The sequence below is a fragment of the Corvus hawaiiensis genome, chromosome 4, assembly GCF_020740725.1.
Source record: "Corvus hawaiiensis isolate bCorHaw1 chromosome 4, bCorHaw1.pri.cur, whole genome shotgun sequence".
NCBI classification, from domain to species: Eukaryota; Metazoa; Chordata; class Aves; order Passeriformes; family Corvidae; genus Corvus; species Corvus hawaiiensis.
Window position 1 is genome coordinate 29,428,136 of NC_063216.1, and position 24,217 is coordinate 29,452,352.

The 24,217-nt window shown below is 44.4% G+C and overlaps 1 protein-coding gene and 1 long non-coding RNA gene across 2 annotated transcripts in view; one reads left to right on the forward strand and one right to left on the reverse strand.

Moving 5' to 3' along the window:
- Nucleotides 1-1,738: 1,738 nt before the first annotated feature.
- FAM83F (family with sequence similarity 83 member F) lies at nucleotides 1,739-22,455 on the forward strand. Its single transcript, XM_048302223.1, has 5 exons — nucleotides 1,739-2,273; nucleotides 5,965-6,132; nucleotides 12,482-12,603; nucleotides 13,179-13,891; nucleotides 18,741-22,455. Exons 1-5 carry the CDS (start codon nucleotides 1,818-1,820, stop codon nucleotides 18,803-18,805), a joined length of 1,524 nt encoding a protein of 507 aa, XP_048158180.1. The 5' UTR covers nucleotides 1,739-1,817; the 3' UTR covers nucleotides 18,806-22,455.
- Nucleotides 2,267-24,217, reverse strand: part of LOC125325310 — a 26,931-nt gene continuing 4,980 nt past the window's right edge. The window contains exons 2-4 of the long non-coding RNA XR_007203277.1: nucleotides 10,468-10,580; nucleotides 9,644-9,762; nucleotides 2,267-2,646 (exon numbers count right to left, since the gene is read on the reverse strand). This is a non-coding gene — a long non-coding RNA (uncharacterized LOC125325310). The remainder of the gene's footprint in view (nucleotides 2,647-9,643; nucleotides 9,763-10,467; nucleotides 10,581-24,217) is intronic.

Below are 24,217 nucleotides of genomic sequence, written 5' to 3' on the forward strand. Positions count from 1 at the left end.
TTATTAGAGGCATGGACAGACAGGCAGACAGGTGCAGACACCATGACCATGTAAGTCTCATTTCCATCAGAAATAAGGCTAAAAGAACTTACATGGAAATTAATTTTTAAAGGAGACTTGATAGGCAGAGGAGTAGACCTTTGCGAAGTGTAATTTCAAATTTTAAGTGAATTTCATGCTAGGAAAAGCTATCAAAGACAGTCTGGAATACTAAAATATCCCTTTTACCTAAAGGAGAGGAACAGCACAGGATGAGCTGTGGTGGCCCACTTGACCCTTGCTTATTTAAACTAAGTCACACTGAGGGCAGGTGATTTCTTAGAGGAAACAAAGAGCAGCTCCAGAAGCTCTGTTCCCTTACAGTTTTTTTTCTGCATGTGAGCACTTAGGGCTAATCACAGATGTAAAGCACTGCAAATGCCTCTGAATGTTTGTATTTCACTCCTGCCTTTGACTTTATCCTTGTTTCCTTGCTCATTCCCTGCCAGCTCTGTCCCTGGGCTGCAGTGGGGAAGCGCTGCTTTTTGTCCTTTGTTTGTGCAAAGCGCAGTGGGACTGGAATCTTGATTAGGGCCCCTAGCAACGATCACACATCTCGCAAATATCGTAATTTAACATGACAGCCCCCAGTCTCTCCGATAGGATTCGTGTGGGTATTTATTCATGCTCCCAGCCAGAGACTGGAAGCAGGGCTGTTTTATTGCCAGCTCTGCCACCAGCCTGCTGGGTGGCCTCTGGCACATCGCTCTGTCATCTTCCCCTCTGTGAGCTGGGGTCCCCATACCCACCGCCTGCTCTTCTGGAGCCGCTGAGCTGCCAGTGGATTCAGAGAGGGCTGGCTACCAGCTCACTGCAGCCAACAGGTCACTGCCTGTGGCCACCATTGCGCTCTGCCCATCTCCGTGGCCCCAGTTGTGTCCCCCCCTTCCTCATGAGAACCCTGCAGGTGGCTGCCAAGTCTGAAAAAGTGGGGGAAAAACTCTTAAATAGGCTTTTGCATTTGCACCCCAGAATACACCTGCGGCCCAGGCCTGGTTCTCCTCCAAGCACTGCAGTCAGGACACTGGTGCCAGCCATGCCAAGGTGTTGTCCCAAATCTGGGTTCTTTCCCCTGTGGGGAAGCTGATCCACACACAGAGTTAAGATACTGGATTTTATTTCATGTCTGCGCAGAGATGGGTGCGAAGTGGTAAATCCACAAAGCGAGGAAGCGTATTTATACATACATATACAATGTATACATTTGCAAGCATATTTATACAATCCTATTCAGGCAGCATTTGCATAATGAATCTACATCACTACCTGGCTAAACTACTACTGCCTTCTCATTCCCTGCCTCGGTTTAAAGGTACAGGGTATTCCAAATTCGTGTGTTCAGTGGGTGAGGGTCTTCCCTCGGAGGTGCTATTTTCCCATTTCAATGCACTAAGCTCACTGCTAGGATGCAATTTCACAAGTTAGTTAAAGATTTCTAACCCACATCCCTCAAAGCTGGTTTAGGCCGCCGCATAACCAGTCTCTTCCCTTTATCTTACATCTCATCCTGCATCTCTTAGGTCAGGTTGTTCTCCTTTTCCCAGAAACTCTTCTCCCCGCGATCCGTACCCCCCTCCCCAGGGGCCACGCAGGGGTCTGGGAGAGAGGCAGGGCGGCGGGGACAGCCGTGTCCCCAGGGCCCGGGGCAGCGGCCGCCCCACCCGTCGGGGCGGGCTCGGGCAGGCCAGGTGAGGCGGTCCCGGCCCTGCCTCTGCCTCCTGCCGCAGCTCCTGCCCTCGCTCCCGGCCGGCCGGCGCTGCGCTGGGGCTGCCGGCGGCATGGCGGAGTCCCAGGTGCTCCTGCTGGACGAGCTGCACGTCAACGAGAAGGTGACCGAAACCCAGGCCCGCTTCTACTACAGCGAGGAGCAGCGCCGAGCCCTGGAGGCGCTGGTGACCCGCGGCGAGGCCGCGTACCGGGAGGCGCTGAGGAAGGAGCAGCTCCGCGATTTCCTCTCCGGCCGGGAGCTACAGGACCTGCGGGGCGGCTGGCGGGGCTACGACGACCCCCGGGAGGGCGGCAAGGTGGCGCGGGGACCCGGCGGCGAGACCCTGTCGTTGGCCTACTGGCCCGAGTGCTCGGACACCGAGGTGCCCCCGCTGGACTTGGGCTGGACCGACAAGACCTTCTACCGCGGCATCAGCCGGGTGTCCCTCTTCACGCACCCGCGCAAGGAGGAGAGCGCGCCGCACCTGAAGGAGGTGGTGCGGGAGATGATCCAGCAGGCGCAGAAGGTACGGCCCGAAGGGTCAGCCCTGCCCGCCCTCACCCGCGCCGGGGGTCTGGCTCGGGATGTGGGGTGGAAGGCAGGCGAGAGCCGCCGCGGCCGGGCTGCCCTCGTTACAAAGCACGAGGAGCGCGTTGGCCATGCAATGGTCGGCGTCCACCAGGCACCAGGCGTTCCCTGCGCCTTGTTGCCGGCCGTGTTACGCTTTGCCCAAGATGATGCCTGTGATGGGGTTAAAGCTCTGCAAACCCCTCCACCTCCCCTCAGTTGGGGTTCTGTACCCGTGGTTCGCGTTGTCCTGTCCCGGCCTCATTCCCGGATGTAGAGGAAGGCAGGTCATGATGCTGTTACAGCCACCCCTCCGGTGTGTGCAGGTATCCCTAGATAAAGACAGGGTAGCGTGTTTGTTTATGGGATGGTGGGGGTTTTGGGTTTATTTTTTGTGGTCTCAACACCATCCAGCCTGGACTACAAGTAGCCAAAGTGCAGACAATACACGGCTGCTCCTCCCATTTATCTTTGCCTGGAAATGACTGTTGGTGGTGATAGGGCTCCTCTGGCAAGGAAACAAACCAGCCACGATGCTACAAGAGCTTGCGTTGAACAGGTGGGGGCAATGACGAGGGGTTTTGTCACCCATCCTGGATGTGGGTGAAATTCCCGGGGAAGACCACCCCGGAAAAGATCCCCGTCAGAGCTGACACAACTCTTGGGTAGAGGGGAGAACAGTGTAAGAAACATTCCTGCGCTTGGTTTTGCAGCTTTCTGGGTTTTCTGCTTTATAATTCAGCAATTATTTCCTCCTCCACCTGTTCCCCTCTGCCAGCACACACTATATATGCACAACTTTTGCAGACTTGTTCAAACCGAATCTGCCGGGAAACACAGAAAACTTTACAGAGAGGTATTAATCTGGCAGATCTTCTCAGCTCCCTGCTCTCAGAAATTGTGCACACCCTGTAATTCTATTCAGTTACTGGTGTGATCAGTCATTTAGAAGACAGAAGCTGTAAAATCCTTACACTCCGATCTAGTGCAAATTCACTTCCTCTTTGCACTGCTACGAAGGCTTCTATAGACCATTCAAGAACTGGGAAAGGTTGTTTTTTTTTTCAATAGCCGTGCCTGGCACCTAGAAATAATTAGTTCCTTTGTAGATTTTTATTTTTTCACTGACTGGACAAACTGTGCCCCTCCCAGCCCAAAGCTGGTTTCATGTTGAACAGCCATTTGAGTGTTTAATGGTCCTTTTAATAGATAACTATGCCTATTGTGTTCAGCTGAGCTGGCCCGGGCAAAAAAAGTCTCCAGGTAGCAGCTTTTTAATCAGCAGATGAGAGGGGGGGTTGTTGGGTTTGTTTTTTCCGAGGGGGGTCTAAACAGATACCGGTAATATGTGGCACATGCCTGTGGGTGGCTTATCATCAGTATTTTACAAACATATGTTAATTAAGCTACCTTGCTGCAATGAGATTAGCAAGCATTAACTTGCCAATCTTAAAATTCCTACTAAGAGCTAGGCACACCTATGGGCCCTACAGATAAGTTTATTACCCATAGGATAGGAAGAGAAATGGGGAAAACATCTTGCAGGGGTAGACACTCATGCTCTGACTTGCTGTGCTTGAGAACGCTGCTAGGTGATCTTGACAGATCACCAGCAGTGACAGGGGTTTGAGATGGCAAACACAACAACAGGAGTTGCCCATGGGAAGTTTTGACTGCTGTTCTCACTGGCCCACAGTCTTGCAAAGAAGCCTGAACTGATCCAGGGCCCCACAGCCTGGAAGGAACCAGCCCTTCACATGCAAAGCCGGTACTGAGAATTAATGGTTTGTCCAGGACGGGCTGTAATTTCTGCAATCATTACACTCATTGCAAGTGGAGCGGATGGAGAGAAAAGACGTTTGTGCTTCTGCTATCCATTCCCTATGTGGATGCTCTTACTTCAAATGAATATTATCTGGAATCCTTGCTCCTACATAACTCCATCCATACCACTGTGTGTGGGAGGAGAGGGAGCATAACAGGCCTGAGTTAATGCAAGAAGTGGTCATGCCTTTAATTATGATTTGCCTGTATATGAAGTTGTTCAGAAACAAAGTGGCACAAGTTCACTGTATTTTAATTTTCAGAGGTTCTGGTAACATTCCCTGCATCTTGCTGGGAAGGGAGAACCAAGGCAGGACCTGAAGTCCTGCCTAATTGAATTCGCTGTGGGACTTAGTATGATGTAGCTCCACCATAGCTCACCTGTATCAGGAACTTACATGTTAATGATGAGCATAAATACAATGTCAGCTCTTTTTTCTTTTTCTAAGTAAGAAAAGCTGGTGTAAGCAGTGTTGACAGAAGGAGCCTGACGGAGCAGATGTGCTGGTTGTTGTTGGCCGAACAAGCAGAGACTCAGCAGACACAGTGGGGGATGTTTACCGTGGCACCACTTTCCCAAAAGCCACTTGTCCAAGGGCGTTTTTCATAGGAAAGAGGTCTCTGGGGAGAATTATTCCCCCCTTCCTTAGGGGGCTCCTGCAGGAGTGCTGCACCTCTCCCACGCATCAAGTGAAGGAAATCCTGCTGTGTGATTCAGTATTTAGCTCCATTCACACCTGTATATGCCATCCCCAGCACAGCTGGGCTTATTACTGTGATCCCCAGCACAGGGGAAATTAAAATTTAGGCAACTGTATTCCCAGCATACTGTCAGCATGACAGCTCTGACCTGGCATGCTGATGTTATGCAGAGGGACTAGGAAAACAGTAGTTTCCTCCATTGATAACCTTTAAAATGTTGAGAAGAATAACTCAGGCAGAAAAATGAATTGGTATTCCTAATGGTGTAAAAGATACATGTTTTGTCTTTGTCTCCCTTTCTGTAAGATCAGCATAAAGTTACCCACAACCTTCTTCTTTTTGTTGTTACTCATCCTATAAATGTTCAGGCTTGTCTCTCACATCAGTGAAACCATTTGTTTTTATGTAAAATCTATGCCTGGAAAGAAGGTTTCATTTTCTACCAAAAAAACAGTATATGTGAAGAGAGGGAATGATCATTTTGCCTCCAAATCTTGACCACACTCCAGTCCCTTCCTGAGGAATATGAGGTGTTTATGTTTGAGCTCTATAAACTATTCCTTGGGAAGCCAGCCCTGAGAGCAGACTTTTCGCAGGGAACTGGGGGGAAAAAAAAGAAAATAGAATTATTGTTGTCTGCACTATGCATGGTGGCTGAGGATGCAGGCCTGATTCCTCTGCACATTCATTCTTCCATTACACACCTTCAGGTTAAGTGTTAAAGTTGTGTTTTCAGTCTTCTTTTTTCAATCTATTTTCAGTGCTCTTCTTCATTTAAGTGAATCCTTACAGAGACAATGGAAGTTTCTCAATACAGAGGAAAAACTAGGTATTTGGCTTTGGCATTCCTCAGGCTGCTGAAATAAGTCATCTCCCCCTGGAAGAAGGAGAACTCTCATAGGCATTTACTAAGTTCCTTCCAAAGTGCAGCAGCTAACCCAGAAAATTACAATTATTGGTAGTGCTTGGGCATGTACATCCCTGTACTTTCATCTCCCTACAGGCTTCCCCTCCATTACCTGGTATCAGTGCTCTCCTTTATTTTGCACCACTGGGACGGGCCTTCCTTTCAGTTCCTAATATTTATTTATTTATTTGTCTGCCTACCATCTTCTTGTTTCCAGATTATTGCAGTGGTCATGGATGTATTTACAGACCGGGACATCTTCCGTGATATTGTCGATGCAGCATATAAGCGCTGGATCCCAGTCTATATAATCCTAGATGAGGAGGGTGTGAAGCTCTTCCTGGAAATGTGCAGATGTCTTGACCTCAGTGACTTGCAGATCCGGGTAAGATATTCAGTACTGAACCATTATCTCCTGCAGGTCAGTGGCCTTTCGTGGTTGTAATGAATCTTGGAACTCGCTCGGACCAGCAAACACATCTCTTCCTCGCTACAAGTCATACCACAGCTCTTAGAGAGGGTTGATGGAGCACAGAGGGATAACAGAGTGGCTTGATAATAGAGAAGGAAAGAAAAAGGAAAGATTTGGGGTTTTTTGCCTTTCACCCAAGACAGGGATCTGTATATTTTCTTGGCTCTTGTGACCTAAAAATTCCTGTTTGGGGAGAAAATTATCAGAGGAAATTCCTATAGGTCTTCTATGTGAGAATCCAAACTAGAGTCCCAGTAGCTTTGAGTTGTCTGCAGGGATCCCTCTTACAGGACACATATACTCTGTGAAATCAAGACTTTCCTATCCAGCAGTGATCATCCAGGAGTGAATGACCTTGTAGTCCTCCTCTGCAGGAGAATTTAAGGGATTGAGGGGCACAGCTGCTGCCCAGTCCCACATCAGAGCGTGCCTTCATACAGTGCATGCAGCACAGCAGAGTAGTCAGTCTAGCTTGGTTGGCAGAAGCAGCCTCAGAGGGATCTCACTCCATTATGTATGGACTGAAATCCTTTGTGTGTTTCTAGTTAGTATTGTATTTCTTGCTTTTTTTTCTGCATCGTTTTAGTCACTGTTGCCACTACAGACTTGTTCTGAATACTGAAAAAAGTTGCTAGGTTGGAAACAACCTATAGGATGCCAGACTCACCCCTCTTTGTGATCCAACCGTTCTGAGTAGTAGGAGGGGGGGGGGGGGGGGAAGTGCTTTTTGCCTGAAGGAAGGGTGGATCTTCCATAAAAACTCAATTAATAGTTAAAAAAACCCCAAAACACAACCAAAACTCAAAAAGCTCTGAAGATTATAGAGTCTCATATTAATCATTTTAGGAGAGCTGTCTTAAATCTGGATGAAAATTACCTGCATATGCATATCTGAACAGTGCTCCTGTGAACTACCACTCTGCTCTGAGTTTCATCAAAAAAGACATCCAGCCGAGAAGTTTTCTCATCTTTCTCCAAAACAGTAACAGAAGTTCCTTCCCCCTGGTGTCTTTGAAAGCAAGACACAGACATCATTATAACAGACCTGTTTCAAGTGCCAGTGGTATTGTGTGTCCCAGGCTTGTGTCTCTTTGGTACATAACTGTGAAATCACAGCAGTAGTTCCATTTGCTCTGGTACTGGTTTCCCAGTACTTTTCTCACCGTGTCATCATGTACAGAAATGATGTCTTCAGTGCTACAATATTTTAACTCCTGGACAGAGTGAATGAAAAGATGTCCTGGCATTTTTAGAAAGAGTTGTGATGCTATTGGAGAGGTGAGTTCCTTTCAGTCTGTCTTTTCTGTCTCTAAACAGTAAGTGGTCCCCTTCTGCTCTTCCTCTTATCCTTCTCCACAGGTCTACACAGACTTTACACTCCTCAACCAGTGATCTCAGTGACGTGCTACAGCAGTGCCTAGGTCCTGCAGCAGTCTAGTTCTATGACTCTTTCCAAGGAGGTACAGTTAGAACTGATGCAATCAAAAGAAGGAGAAAACTTTTCTGCGTCCCTTCTGTGATTCCCTTCTTTCATAGCAGCCCATGCTGGTTTTCATTAGACTTCTTCAGCTAAAAACAGTGCAAGCTGAGTTGAAGGGAGTCCACTGAGAAGAAATTTTTAACATCCTTTGACCTAGTTGTTCACTATTCTGCAGAGCTTCAGCCCTCAGATTGCTGTCCTTCAAATTCTTCCCCTCTTTTCACAAGTATCTCATGCTGGATCTTAAATTCCCCTGAAGGTTGTTGTAGTTTTTTTCCAGTATGGCTTAGGCTTCTGTTAGTCTTGCTAAGGTCAATGCAGTTAATTCCGTATATGGTTCTATGGAATGACCAGGGAGATTCTTCATGGAATGGGAAACAAGTCATTTGCCTCTCAAGGAAGATGCTCTCTTATCTCATCTCAAGGCTGCCTTGGATGTACCTATGCTGCTGCTTGGGTCAGTGTAGCAGAAACCATCATGTAGGGATTTCCCTGGCAACAGGCTTTGGATACCCAAGGAAGCTCAAGCAAGGTTAAGGCTTCCCCTTGAGGACTCCCCCCAGCCCTTCCTCTTTGATGTAAAGTGCCAAGGGTTGAAGATCCAGATTTAAGGCAAGAAAGCAAGCTGGGCCTCTGGTCTTGTTCAGGCAGAATCGTTTTGTCCCACACTGTTTGATCACAGAGGATATTGAAATTGCTGAGTTAGCTCTATCGTTCACCCATTTCTTATCTATTAGTCTTTCTCCTGACATCTGCTTTGGTGTCTGAGTTTCTACTACAGATTTTCAGCAACAGGGAAAATGTTACTTCCTTCTTACATTACCATTTTGCTTTATTCTAGAAGATTTTCACCAGTTTTCACCAGACTTAGTTTGCCAGCAATGGTATTTCATACTCTTTCATGCCTTCTGCCCACCTTTCCTTTGGAATGCTCGTGCAAGATCCAGAGGATGGCTTTTTTTCTCGGAAAGTTGGAGCCGCATGAGATGTAACTCTAAGGTTTAGCGGCAAGTTCTGATCCCAGGGGGAGAGAGATGATGCACTCCCATGAACTGCAGGGTCACAATGTTTATTCTGTCTTCTGTCACCACCAGATACTCGTTTTGTTCTGTGTTTCCTGCCCTTTTGGTCCCATTTCCCTGTTCATCCAATGCAGAGTGAATACTTCAACAGTCCTAATACAGGGAGATTTACTGTTTACACTGGGTTTTGCCCTTTGTCCATGTACAGTGACGGGCATTTTCACAAAATTCCTGGCTATTGCATTATTTTTGTAGAGATGGCAAGGTATCATGATCTGCTGACAGTCTCATGGGAGGGAAACTGCTGTAGGAAGACAGTACCTCACCCTGCAAAGAGTAAGAGTTCTTTACCAACTCCAAGCATGAATAGAGAAAACCTCAATTTTTGTCTGAAGGCCAGAGTTCACTAGAAATGTATTTTAATTCAATCATCAGAATGTTCATGGGTTGTTTGTAAGAGCATGTCTTGTGTGTATGAGTCATGTGGCTTCCTGAGCCTACAGGACATGGTTTGTCAGACTTCTGTTACATTTGACACAAGAGTGTTCTTCAGAGATCACAGTGAATCAGAGTCCTCATAGACACAAAATTCACAGCCCCTCAAAAATTCCTCTTTTTTCAGGACCTGAGGGTGAATGTTCTCCCCAGCTGTCAGATAAGGGCTTTTTGTCCTCATGTTCCTGTTAACCCTGACCACAGTAACAGACACTCCTGCCCAAAGACAAAGAGTTCTCCTAGAGTTCCAAGCAAGCCCAGGGAATGACTTATCTGCAGGAAGTTCACCTTCACATTAATTTTTACCTTCATTCTCCCAACACATAAGAAGTTTCTCCTCTCACTTCAGAAAGTCTAAAAAGCTTCTGCCTAAGAAACTTTTGGAATTTCATTTCAGTATTTTATGGGTTTTGTCATTGATTCCTACCTCAGATGAAGGAGAAGCTGAATGTGCTGTAGTGCAGCGCTGTTGGTTTTTTAATGGTCTGCTAGAGTATTCTTCTAGGCTGCTTGTGACCTTCTGAGAATGGGAGCTTGCAGTGTTCTCTTTTTGTAAAGACACAAATAGATAATAGTTAGTAATGATCTTGGCAGGCCATGTCCCAGCTAGTTGCATTCCATCCTGTTCTACTTGAATACTTGCAAGTTACGCTATTTTGTCAATAAGCATGCCTTTTCCTAAACTGTCAAGGGCAAACACAGGATTTCCCAATTCTAAGAGGGAAGGTACACACAGGATTCCCTGGTGGAAGCAGTTACAACACCTCCCTTTAGGGTCTGTCTTGTGTATCCCCCTACTCAGCCCCAGTTTGTAAGCACTACAACCTACATCTCCCAAGTCAGTCACAGCATTACTGACTTTCTAAATTGGGTCTAATTTAGCTTTCTGTGGCTTCAGAGTGACGTTTAAAAGTGTGTCACAATAAAGCAAGGAAGACCAATTCCTTACTATTTGTATTAGGATGCTCCGTCAGGCTTGACTGTTACCAGCCATATTAAGCTGCAGCCAGGGAGGTGTTAGTCACTGCTTGTGATGAGGAGCGGTGCAAGTCTGTGGAAAGGAAACATGGAAATTTAATGCAGACTGCAGCTCCCATAAGCCAGGATATGACAAAACAAACCTTAAGGAGGCTTCTGCAATAATACGGATCTGGAGGGGTCACTTCTATCTGGTGAGCTAACTGGTCCTCTACCCAAAATACTTGTTGCTACTGTAACTCTAGTGCCCTCTGAAAATGCCTGAAATCTCACCTCATTTATATTTATCTTTCCTCTTTTGTTACTGTGCAGTCTTCAGTACATGAACCCAGGCTTGTTCTTCTTCTGTACTGCTTGACATAGCAGTCTACAAGTGCTCCAAGATCCTTCAAGGCAGAAAATATTATAAAAATAACCTGTTAAGTGACTTGATGTTTATATGACTTTGTGCTTGTTCTCTGCATTTCAAGATGTATTAATGCACTCCTGTACCTACTTTATTCAGGGAGGTTTATGTGCTCAGCTGTTCAGTTCTATCCCCTCTGTGCCTCTCTAAGTGTTACGTACAGCTCAGTTACTGCAGAAATTCAAGTGTGCTTTCTTTCCACAAAAGAAGGTGATAGAACATTCAAACACAATAAGATCCACACTCCACATATGCTGGGAAACTTTCTGCTCACACAGGCTGATACTTCCTGATTCACAGGAGTACATATCACGTCAGAGCTGTTGAGTGACTTCTTGCCTCGTGCAGTCAGCATACCATGATTTGGCAAATGCCACATCCAACATTAATCAGCAAGGGAAAAAAAAATTATTTCAGGTGACCAGCCAGCCAACTACAAATGTTATTTTAACTACTGGAAAGGGCACCCTTTCTCTTGTGCTCTACCCAACCTGCTTTCAGCATCCCACACATATGACTCACTGCTAGGCCTTGGGCAAGCCCCTTCATCTTTTTCTCTCTTAGGCTCCTCATCTTTAAAACAGGGTAATAATACTTTCAGCAGTGTTGGGAGCATTAATTAACTAATGCCCACACAGGACTCCAGACAGATCAAGCAACAGCTGAATGCAAAACAGTACTATCATCAGTTACTGTTAGTCAGAATTTGTATTTCCACTGCTGTGTTCTAGTGGGGGAAATAGAAGCGGATTCAAAAGGTACGAGTTATATTCAGAAAAACAGCTTTTGAAAGAAATCTGCATTCGTATAATCACTCATTCCTGCATGCTTATTTCTACAGCCTATCAATATTTAAGCTGTCAGTGAGGTTTATAGTAATAGGACTTAGCTCTTTGTGGGATCTGAGGCTGTGCTAGCATTAGCCAAATCCTCCTGATTCTTCTGCTCTGCAGATGGGGGAAGAATGAAGCAAAGGTGAATTGACTTTCCCAGAACATCACATGGAATAGTATCAGAGCTGCCACTATGCCTGGGACTATCTGACTCCCAGCCCTGGATTTATGACTCCAGTTCACAGTGCCTTTTAGCTTTTCACTGTTAAGGAATCCTTACCAAAAATAAAATATGGTGGAATGAAGAAAATTTTCTAGATTTGTGTGTCAGAGTGACAAGTAATTTGCTCCAGACTTATTCTGACATTCAGTGGTTTTGGGTTTGGGGTGAGGGGAGGGGGGAATGTTTCATGTTAAACACTTTGGCAGTTCAGCTTTGTGCAGCCAGGACCATGAACAGAGTAACACTCAGTCTAATGTGCAAATATACCCTTACAGTATGCAAAGGCCCTGGTCTATTGTTGAGAATCATGTAACCTTAACTTTGTGGGTTTTCTGTGTATGATAGTGCTTCGTTTTATTTCTTGTGGGTTTGCTGACCAAAGGGTGTGAGATGTGAGGTTTGGGGAGAGGTATTCTTTTTCTAGCTACTTCCATTCATTTTATGAAAAGATTTTTCTTCCTCATCTTCAGAAATTCTTCTTCACTGATCTATTCAGGACATTAGATGAGACACTTATCTGACAGCATTGTCTTGCCAGTGGCTCAAGTGAATAGCTGAAGACAGCAGGCAGGGTTTTGATGATGCTGACCCCTTGGACAGGGCTATAAACTGATAGAGAGGAGTGACCTGTGTAGACAGGGGATGACAATAGGACTTACAGCCCTGTGCTTTCCATTTGCAGCCCTTCTGGTGGCTGATATAAAATGAGCTGTAGTCCCAGAAGTAGTGAGATAATGTGAGTGACATGTTAAGACTTGGAGCTGGCAATTATCTAATTTTCTGCCCTATTTATTGTGACATTTTGTCTTTTCACCTCCTGGTTAGAATATCCGCATACGCTCTGTGACGGGAGTTGGGTTCTACATGCCATCGGGGAAGATCAGAGGCACATTGGCATCCCGATTCCTGATGGTGGATGGTGAAAAGGTGGCCACTGGATCATACAGGTGGGTTACTCTTGCTTAAGGCATTAAGGCATTTATTTAAAGAATGGCCATGACTTTGCTTGAGAGTCTTCTTCACATGTCACTCCCCTTCTTATCCCAGCTTCTGTAATCTGTGTGGCATCTGTAGAAACTGGAGTGGGACAACAGAGAAGGTGGCATAGAGCCCTTCTCAGAGAATGGAATGTAGCCATGCTGGCAGACCATTTCAGAGGGCTAGAGACAGACAGTTCCACACTGCATCAGGTAGGGGTCTGCAAGGACTCCCCACCAGTCCTGTACTCAGTTCTCTTCAGTGAGGTTTTCAGTCCAGAGACTCTTCCTGTTGATGCAGTGTTGCCTTTTTAAAAAGGGTAAACTGTCCTTCAGAGTTTCAGGGCCTTTTCTCCCAGATCTGGTCTGCATGTCTAAACGAGAATAATGTTGCACCATGTATCTATTGTGGCCTGTCTAGCCAAGGATGTAAGGGAAAATGGCACAATGGTACATATTCCCATGTAGTGTCTTAGGTTTTGTTAGGTGGGCTGGGTCAAGTATGCACCCCAAAATCTAATGTTGGTTCTGTTTTCTCCTCTTAGCTTCACATGGACTTCATCCCACATTGACAGAAACATCCTGCTCGTCTTGACAGGACAGCACGTGGAGATGTTCGACATTGAATTTCGTGAGCTCTATGCCATCTCAGAGGAAGTTAATTTATACAAGGAGCTGGGTATTGCTAACCCATTCCTCCTTGGAATTGGGAAGCCAGGCTTTCATTCCTCCACCGTGGCTCGGAAGTTCATTAACCCCAAGTATGGTTTAGTAGCAGGGGCAACCCGTGGTGATATGATGCTCTGGGCTTCACGGCATAGGCAAGACAATCAGGGAAACATGGAAAAGGAGGAAACAAGTGAGTCAAAGAAACGGTTAAATCAGTTCCTGAATGACTTAGTCACTTTGGAGCAAGTGTTCCCAGAAATAGATCCACCTCTAGAGAACTTGAACAAGCTGAATCGGAGCCCCCAGAAACTGTTGTCCCGGCTCCACATGGACCTGAAAAATAAATCCAAATCCAGAGAGTCTATTCGCGACATAAAGAAAGAAGATGCACAGACCAATGCAAAGCAAGGAAAACGGTTTGCCAGTGGGCTTTTCAGCCGCAAGGCCAAGCGGTCTCCAGGCTCAAGCATTGAGGCCAATTCTTTTGCCAGTGAAGGACATTCGGGAGAAGACCTTGGGAACATGAAACTGGAATATGAGAGGCTCAGCATTGGCCATGCTAGTGTTCGGAGCACTGGAGGCAACTCAGGTACAACCTTTTACCAGCATAATCTGCTTTCTGTGTCCCTTGTTCTGAGCTTGGCTGATTGATGCAAACATACCCACTATAGGCACTTGTGAGTAGATCCTCTTATTTCCTTGGAATCAAAATGGGAGAGATCAAAGAGTAGAAGTTGTATCAAAAGATACAGGCGATTTAAGTTAAAAGCAATTTAATGGCAGTCTTACTGTAAAGTTGGTACCTCTCATGTGGGTGTCTCTTATACTTCTGAGCAACAAAGGGAGAGAAAGGTGAACAGTGCCTTGTGTTAACCAGTGTTCAGTGCATGAAGTGCATTTCCCTAATAAACAGCAGCACTATGTTCACTATTGTAGTGGCTAGCAGGCCACAGACAGATTTTCAGTGTAATCCCTCCTTTCCTCATTAGAGTTTAGGCAGGTGTATTTACTGTGACAAATTCCTGGTGGAGAAGGGAGGAAAACGTGTTTATGTTGAGGTGAGGGGACAAGGAGTGGAGGAGAGGGGGCAAGTCTTTTTAATTTGCTCTTCTACCACCATCTGAAATGGGGGAGAAGGTCATGAATATAGAAGCTACAAAGAAGTACATCACTAGATCTCAACTGTTCTTTCTTTGCTAGTGCATGATCGATATTTTCATGAAGTCCTTCCAAGGCTTCAATCAGTTGAAGACACAAATAATAAAGATTTCTACAATTTATGGGTTCATAGCTAACTCTCCAACATTTTACATGTTTTGTGAGATGGAAGTAAATCTGTGGACTATTCAGCCTCGTTGTCTTCAGCTCAGTGAGCTGTGTTGGGTGTCAATACATCCTGCACTATCAGGAAAACAAACTAATTCCCAGGAGAAAATTTCACCTCTACTTGTCTGGCCAGAGACCATCCCATGCTCTGATGAATGCAAAATGCAGATTTAGAGAGACTGAATTCCATTTCAACTACCATGATGTGAAATGGAAAGACATTCTCTTGAGACCAAGAAGAAAAGAAGGGTATTGGGACAGTCAACAACAGTGATTAATTAGGTTCCTGGAAATATTTCTGGGTGAATGAAGGACAGACTCAAAAATGCCAAATGAACACAAGAGAGAGGAACTGTATTTAAGATTGCAGTAGATCCATTTTAGGATCTGTGTTTGGCATTTGGGGAGGCAGACGTAAACCCTGGTCTAAAGAGGTCCTTTCTGCAAGTAAGTCTTGAGCACGGACATTATGTGCTGGTGGGCCCCATTCCTCAAAGCCAGGAAAAGCAAAATCAGTGAAGACCTGTGGGGAGATGCATGGACATTTCCACTCACAGGGATGGACCTGAGGGCTTGCACTACCCTCTAGTGACAGAAGGAGAGAATCGTGTAATCTCTGATTCGTCAGCGCTTGGCAGGATCAGAGATTCTCACCGTCACCTCTTTTAAGCAGCCGCCCTGGCATTGCCACAATGTCCTGATGGAATTAGGCCCAGCTTAAGGCACGAGAGGCTGATGTCTTGGGTTGAACAGTGGGGCGGTGCACCCTGCTGGAGCATTGCACCAGCCGGGCAGCAGGGATGTCCCTGCTCCTTTTAACAGAGGGGATCTGTGCCAGACAGTCTGATACTTGGTCTAGACCATTTCCACAGAGACATTACCATGCTATTATGTTCACGTTCTATTTATTGCCACTGTTACTTCCTGCAGACTGTCAACTCTTTCAATAAGGGGGAAGGAAGAATTGAGAACAGATCCAGGGAAGGTGCTGAGGTCTAGCACCCCAGCCTTCTTTCCCAGTGCATCTTCTGACCTGACTAATCTTTCCAGTGAGTCCTTGCTAGTATTTTTGGTTTATGCAAATTGAGAATGCCTGTTCATGGTGATAGTGGGAGACTCCACAGCTTTTGACGTATGGTGTAAGTAGACTTCAGCCATCTGGTGTCATAAAAGGCTGGAGGAAGATCATGGCTTGTGTGTCGCTCTTGAATTAAATCACTGTTCTTGAGAGAAAACTTCTCTAGTCTAATAATCCCATAGTGGCATGTGAGCAGAGATGGTAGAGGGCACATTAAATAGATGGAGACTCATCAAGAACAGGAAAAAAATTAGTTACCCAGAAGATCCTGCAGCTATTTGATCAGTAGCACATACATCATTAGGATTTAATAAAAAATTCTTGAACATAGCCATGGAATAGAGTTCCGGCTTCAGTATAAAGCAAGCAGGCATTTTGTTCTTGGGTAACTTGAGGACTGACTTAGTTTTAAAAGTTTGTCTTTGAGCAAGGCTAGTAAAAACTGGTGCTGTGATACTCGGGGTGACAGAAGAGAGGTAAGAAGTGGAAACGAAGGAGAAGGTACTTGGTATGCAGGCAGGTTAGGATGCAATTATTCAGAGCTTCACAGTTTGAAATAGCTGCCCTTACCTTTTGTAAAGATTAAACAGCACACTTAAGCCCCGTGGGTCTGCCTGTGCACACATCCTCCAAAGTCACTATTAATTCTCTAGTACCACAGAGACACATCCCACCTTGCAAATGCATGGAGAGACCAGATCCACACCCGAGTAGCTCATAGAGTAATTGAAAGACATTATTCAAGTGGGCTATAAGTCAGATTCAGTCTTGTAGGAGCAAATGATGATGAAGAGAATCTGAACTGGGAAGGGAAATGATGAAAGTGTGTGCTGTGATGGAGTCCGAAAATCTGATGCAGTATTTACATGCTAGAAAAGGATACCTATGAGTCAGAATTGGGAGTCTGGAAAATACAAGGGCTACAGACAGTAATGTCTAAAACTAAGTATCTGAATAAACACCCTGAGGTGTTGTCCTAGCACACTGCATGGAAGTTGTACATTGTCTTACAAGGCTTTCTCAAACCACATCATCAAATAAACAGAACCCTTGAATTTCACTGTTGCCTGCTGAGGAACACCAGAGCAGCTCTGAACCTGACCAGAACCTTGTTAATTTTAAGCTGATGCTGGGCAGACTGTGATCAGCAAAGATAGTGATGTCTCATGCAGTTTCTGGGAGACACTGCAAAAGTCTGAAAGCTGTGTGCATTCAGAAGGTGCTGACTTTTTGATTAGTGTTCTCCCTTGGAAGAAGCAAAGTGGGCTTGTTCAGAAGGGTCTGCTGTCCTGAGCTGTTCATGTATCAACCTTCATTCCTCATGAGTGATGGCTGTGGAATACATACACTTAGTAGCAGGATGTTGTGTTTCAGTTTTGTGTGCTTCTTGCAACAAGAAATGGGATTTACAGTGGGCACTGCAATGGCGTTGAAATATCTGCTTAGTTATCACCAGCATTTTTCAGCCAAAGTGAGGTCATGGAAGGGTGGGGTAACTGGAATTTTCAGCCTCTTTTCTAAAGAGAAAGAGGGAAACGTTGTTGGATACATACAAGGAGGATGTTTGCTCTAACTGTAGAGGGATATGTAGAAAAAGGTCAGAAGACAAGAGTAGAAAGTGACAAGAATAAAAGGGCTGGGAGTTGAAATTAAGCAGAGAAGCACAGACATCTTTCAAAATAAACATGAGGGTCTTGAATGTGATACAGACAGGGAAGGAAAGAGGGGTGGGGAGGAGACAGGAGTAATGATAAAATTGATAGTAACGTGCAGGATGTGTCAGAGGGGGACAGATGGAATGAAATGCTGTGGGGAGATGGGGGGAGGAGGCAGTAGCACACAGCAGCCACGTAAGTGAGGGCAGGTTGCAGTGCAACCTCCCACATGAACATCAAGAAGATGCAGTGTGGAAGAAAATGGAGAGAAGGAGGGGGAGAAAAGAGAACTCTTCTCTTCCGCATTACCTACAGGTAAGGACAGCATTGATCAAATACCCACGAGCAAGGGAGTGACATTAAGAATTATCCACTTGAAACCCAATTCAGAGGTAGTGCTTGAGTTGAATGCTCCCTAAACTTAGCAAGGCTGAGACTTCTCAGTGGCATGTCACCATGACCTGTGGCAACTTTCCCTCTCTGTTTTCACTCTGAACTGGCAGCTGGCTCCAAGTGCTTGGGAGATGCACATGTACCTTCCTTCTGTACAAATACATGAGCGGGGCCTGCCCTTGCTCAGAGTGATTCCAAGCCGCATGGCAGCCCCTCTCAGTCCCTGCTGCCCTGCACTAGAGTCATGCAAGCTTTGCTGAGCTCAGAGCACAGATGAGCTCCCTTACTGGCAAAAGCCTCTGAACACACTTTTGTACAGCGCTTGAAACAAATATGCTGGAACACCCAGATCAGCATCTGGCTGTAATGAAGGAGACCAGACAGAAGTGCAAGCATTGAAAGGTACAGATACTGGGAGCAGAAGAAATTCACAGAGTAAGCAGTGAAAAAACATAAGATTATAAAAAATTGAGGCAGCATGCTGTGCCACTTTAGTGAGAGACCTTGAGGCCTTGGGATTTGTCTTGCAAAGGCAATGGTGGAAATACTGGCACTAGAAATGTCTGAAACAAAATGTGAAAAAAACCTACTGAGAATGTGTGTGGGTATCAAATGGATGAGATGACCTTGTGTTTTTGGTGGGGTTTTTCCATACCTCACTCTTTGGAAAACTTCCCACCCAAGGCATGACCAGACTATTTTTCAGTGCCAGCTGGGATCTGATGATACCACTGAAGCTGGATTGGGTACAAGCCAAAGCCTGGAAATACTTCTCCAATGGTTTTCTCTACAATATACTCTGCATTTGCTCTTATTTTAATGTTTCTTCATTTCACTGCAATAGAAAAGAAGCCATGATAGAGTGCAGAATAATGTAGGTCTAACACAAGGTGTATAGTAAAAAAAGAGAGTGAAGCGTGAGTCCAAACTTTATCCAGGTCTTATTTACTTAACATTAACAGTACTTTAACTTCTTTTCATTCCAGGTAACCTGAATCCAAACTCCACTATGAGTGATAAAAACAAACAATCTACCTGTGTGTTATCTTGATTGGGAAGGATTGTCTGGAGAACTAAAGAGTGAATCACAAGCTGGAACAGTAACTTCTTGACTGATTTTGAACCTACAGCCATATCCTCATGCAATGATCTGTAAAGCCACTGCAGGTCCTGGATGCATCTGGCACCCCCAGCTAAAGCACATTTACTGTGTGAAGAGCAGATTTTGGGTAGTCGGTCCCTTAACAGAGGGTTAGTGATGAATGTATTAGTCCACATGTCTATGTGCACACTTATTTTATATATAAAAACAACTGTGATGACTGGTCTCAGAGCTCGCTCTGTGCCCAGAGAAATGCAGGAGATTTTCTGACTTACTTGTGCTGCTACTTCGGTCTGTCTAGCTACAGACTTGGAATCACTGTGTTGCATTGTTTACTCTACTGCACTGCAAAAATGTATTGATCTGCCTGGCTATAAGGCTGAATCCAATTGAAGTGGCAAATTCTGGTGAAATAGGGTTGTTTACAGACAGTGTATCAGTCCTTCGTCCATAAGGACTCCTCCTGTAGATTCCTGTTGTCACTCACCCATGCAGAAATGAGTGGTCTGGGAGAAGGGTTTAGCTAACAGTGGCCAACAGATCAGTATCTGAACTGTTTCATGTCATAAACGTAGCAGTCGAACAAAGTGATTTAGCAAGAATGTGGTAAAGAGAAAAATGGAATATAGGGCAATGTTTAACATGCAGTTGAGACTGAGTCAGGAGAAATACCTGATAAGGAGGACTGGGCAGGGTCTGGGAGCAATAACACAGACTTTAGTGGCTGTTATGAAATCCTCTTTGTTGCTAATTCAGCAATACTTTTACCATTCATGGAAACTGAATGATTAAGGAGCACATCTTTGAGAGTTGAAAGAGGAAGCAGAGGAGGCATGCAAGCTTTTCGAATGTACTCTTTTTTTAAAGTTAACCTTTCCAAAGCCTAAATCATGCTAAAATTGAGAGCTTTGATCCATAAGAAGCATTGTGTGCAATCAGACCAAAGGCCATCTGATCTGCTGTTCTGCCTCTGAGAACAGCCTGTAACAGGTGATCACAGAAGCATAAAATACAAAGCTTGTATATACAGAGGTCTTTCTCTGACACCATTCCAGCAGTCTATGGACTTCCTCAGCTTTCTGGCAGTTCCTTCTGGACCCGGCCTTAATGAATGCACTTAGGCCCTTTCTAAAAATCCTTTCTTACTTTTGGCCTCCAAAGAGTTCTGTGGTAACAAACCCTAAATTCATTGCATGGTACAAAAAAGAACTGTTGTCAGGCTGTTTTAATGGTTTTCTTGATGATTTCCTCATAGCTACTGTGGGATCTGACTGGCACTTCTATCCTCTTGTTCACTATCCCTTTTCCAGTTCTACTCGCTAACAGAGTGGATAAACAGATTGTTTTTGTCTCTGCAGTGGGCAGATTGACATTTCACTCTGCTTTCTTGCCATCTAAATTACATACTCTGCTGTCATAAGTAAGTCCTCTTGTGATACCTAAAAAAATTAGATCCTAGTTATTAGAATATACCTGAAAACTAACATGGCTACTTGCCAAAAAAATATTTAAACATCAGAAAAACACAGGTTTAATTTTCTTGCTTTTTGTTTAAAGAAATGATCTGGGTTTTTCACTGCACAACAAATTCACAGCAAAGGCAATTGATGCACTCCCAGCACAGAAGCAACTGATCCAAAGATTCTTTCAGGTGCTGGCTTGCAGTAGTGGTTGTTACACTCAAACAGCTGTCTGTGGTTGATGATAAAATGTAATCGATTCATACACTAATTGATTAATTGCCTTTCCTTGAACTATATTTAACTTGAATGGCAAGCAGGTTTGTTTTACTCTATTTACCATGCAGAATGTCTTGAGACACTAAAATACCAAAGGTATTGTGCCCTCTGTTAAACATACTCATCCTCACTTCGAGGGTTAAATGCTTCCTACTCTATATAATATTCCATACAGCCTTCTGGGAACAAGCTGTAGTTTTACAGCTGGGTCTGTCAGCTCATATTATGAGCAGTATTTCATAAAATTGTTCCTGGTAATGGGGGAAAAAGAGGTGTTGGAAACGACACCACCACTTGGATGTAGAAGTAACTTGATAGCTGAGTTATCATGTTGGCTTTCTGTGTGTAGCTCATGTGCCAAAAACTACTCACTGTGTTTGTAGGATTGTCGAAAGCAGTTTGATTTTGCCATACTTTGGTTACTCTCCAGACATTTGGGAGCCTTTTTTTTTTCTCTCTTTGTATTTATTTCACTTTGTTAGTAAAGATCAGACATAAATTTATTAGGCTGATGTTGTTCCACTTTTTGTTTTGATAAGAACAGTGTCATCTGGTGCTTCCTTGTCCTCCCAGGCTTTTAAAATATTTATTTTTTTAAGTTGTGCAATAGGTTAATTAACTAATTAGCACCACGTTGATATATATGGTCAGGTTTTCCAGGAAGTCCTTTATCTCCTTGTTGCTTCATCTTGGCTGAAGTGAATTCACGAATAGTCCAAGAGGCTGATTTCACTTGCCCTTCCTTTCCTTCTACGCTTACGCATTAATGTGCTTTACTTTCTCTTCCCTATGGTGGATGTCAGAGCTCTTTACTTTAACCTGTCAACTAACAGGATATCCTTTCCAGAGAAAGTCTCTCATCTGCTTGTCTGCTTTGCTGCCACACCAGTTCCTGAAAGGTAATGTTCACTTGTTTTCAAATTCTTTCCGTGGAAGTCAGTCTCATGCCTTGACTCCAGGAGCTAGTAGAATTCCTTAGGCTTATCACGCACTGCTTAATTACTTAATTTGAGAGAACAAACTTGCTTTTTTGCATGATATAAATCTGCTCCTTAAACTCAGCATGACTCTGAGGATGCACACAGCCTTGTTGATCCAGAGTGGAGGTTTCAGGCTCTGGTGGAACTTGTTCTTCCCTGAAGATAAAATCAGCTGAACTTGGGCTATTTACTTGCTCCTATGGCAACAGAAGTGAGTCTGGGTGAGGTGACCACATTGATTTTGACTACTTTTTTGCTAATTGTGGTTCCTGGTGGGTGCTAGAAACCTGAGGCTGTGACCTGTAAAATGAGCCTCTCTTGCTCTCCAGATAAAATGTGGTTAATGGTGCTGGGGGTCAGAGGGGCAAAGAGCAGTGCTTAGGAATTATGTTGGAAGACTGCTAGCAGTGGTTGAAGGTACAGCAGTCTTCAAATAAGCTGTCATTTGGTCCTTGCCCAAGATGGCCCCTCCTGTAAGCAAGTCACCAACCTCCTGAGGGGGTGGGAAAGATGGGAGACAGCAGTTCTGTTGCTACTCAAAAGAGCCAGATAAGCTCTCTTTGGCTTCTGTATCCTGACCCTGTACAATCCCAAGAGGACGCCTGTCCTCTGGATCTCGTTCCCTCCTTGGCTGATCTATGTGGTGCTCTGTGGGGCCTGCAGCTATGGTCATGCTTTTGGACAGAAAGTAAGCTGGGGCTCACAGCTCTCTCCTTCTGGCCTGAAATGGTGAGTGGTTCAGAAGGAGCCTCTTGGCTGAATGTGTGCCTTCTGTGTTTCTTTGGTATGCATTTGTATATTTAATGTATATGTGTCCAGTTAATTATGTGGGAGACCTTTTCTAAGTGAAACAAATAAACTCTATACTGTGTTACATTTAGATACTGTGTTCATGAGTGTCGCTTGTAATATCTCTGCTACAGTTCCTGGGTTGGGGAGATTTTTATTGTTTATTTGTCAAGAACCTGTACTGTCTGGATTAGAGCAGGTTTCTGTGTAACAGGTAAGCATCTTTGGTCAATGTTTGGTGCTATTTGTTAAAAGAAATGTGGGCAGCTAAATTCTCCACAAGTACAGTGTTCTGTGTTTGAGTACCTTGAGTTCTGTGTTTGAGTACCTTGAGTTCTGGCTTTGAGTACCTTAAGAGAGACTAATTTTTTTTTTTTTTTTTTTTTTTAATTACTTTGCAGCTGAAATGTATCTTGCTGCAGCTATAAATGCATCTGACAAAGTGCCACTTCGGTGTCCCTTTCCATCTTTCTTATATAATTTGTACCCATCAGCAATGACATTTAATTTATGAAACTGAGTCCCTGTGCTGCATTTCAGTTTTACCTGGTACAATGTAATCCTTGACATTTAAGTAACTCACAAGCTCTTGTTTCCCATGCTCCCTTTGTTTGTGTGTACAAAAGCCTGTTTTAAAATTCCTGACCATGTTTCAGAATAAATCCAGCCTCTATTTTACTTTTGGGCATTAGGGTACATAAAAAAGTATTTGCAGTAAACAAAATCTTCATCTTTCAGTGTTTTAAATCCATGTAGCAATTGCATTTGTACTGTATAAGAGGAGTCTATCTAATCCAAGCTTGTTTTACAGGGTATCTCAGGGCTCTGTGGATCCTGAGCTTCTTTATAGCATTAGCACCACCATCACTATGTGATGTTTCTTTTTCTGCACCTGTTTTAGGGAGGTTCTCTGAGAAAGAAAGATAAGCTTGTCCTTCCCCTCATTTTCCTTCTACTCTAATATTACCATTTTGTTTCTTGACACTATTGTCTGTGGTCTTGCAAAATCAGGGAGCAGTCCAGGACTGAATGACCTCTTTGTGTCTCTAGACCTTATGTCCCCTGTCCTTAGCCTGCTGAAGAAATGCAAATTTGGAAATCCTCATTAATAAGCAAGGCTTAGGAAAAGCAGAGTCAGTGACTGTAGGAACCATCTTGGAAGAGAAACCTACGGATGCAGATGAAATGGTAAAGCCTTTCTGCCTGTAGCAAGGCTGGGACATGTTTACCTAACTCTTTGCACAACACGTATTTCTCATCTTTCTCACAAGTCTGGGCATGTGTGCTTGGGGAGTTGGGTTACAGAAAACCACAGCACAACGTACAGCACCCAGCATCCAAATGTGGGCAAATTTGCAGTGCTTTTCAGCAAGATAAGGAAGTAAGAGAGTAGGTGGAAGTGTCTGCACAAGAACTTAGGGGCATAGTAGCTGGTGTGTCCTAAACTCAATCACATAATGTGTTAATGTCTTGAGTTTTGGAGATGTTTCTAATTCTACTCCTTTCTCCCTTTCCAGCCTGTCTGTCTGCAGTGTCAACTTCTGCCTTTCATCTGACTTGTCAGGTTTTATTTTCTTTTCCTAAAGTGTTAGAATTGTCACTGGTAGGAGAATTGTAGCTATAAAACAGCTCTCCTGCCTGCCTCAGGTAGCAAGCAGAAACTTCTAGATGACAGGGAGTGTTGAAAGCAATGATTTTATAAACACTGGACAATTTTTTTATAGAGGCTGAAATTTCATTGGATGTGTGAAATTGCACATAGCCAGGAAAACACAACCAAAAGAATTTGTGCAGAAAGCATAGAGGCAAAATACAACATTTGCATAATGAGGATTGTGACTATTACAGAGAGC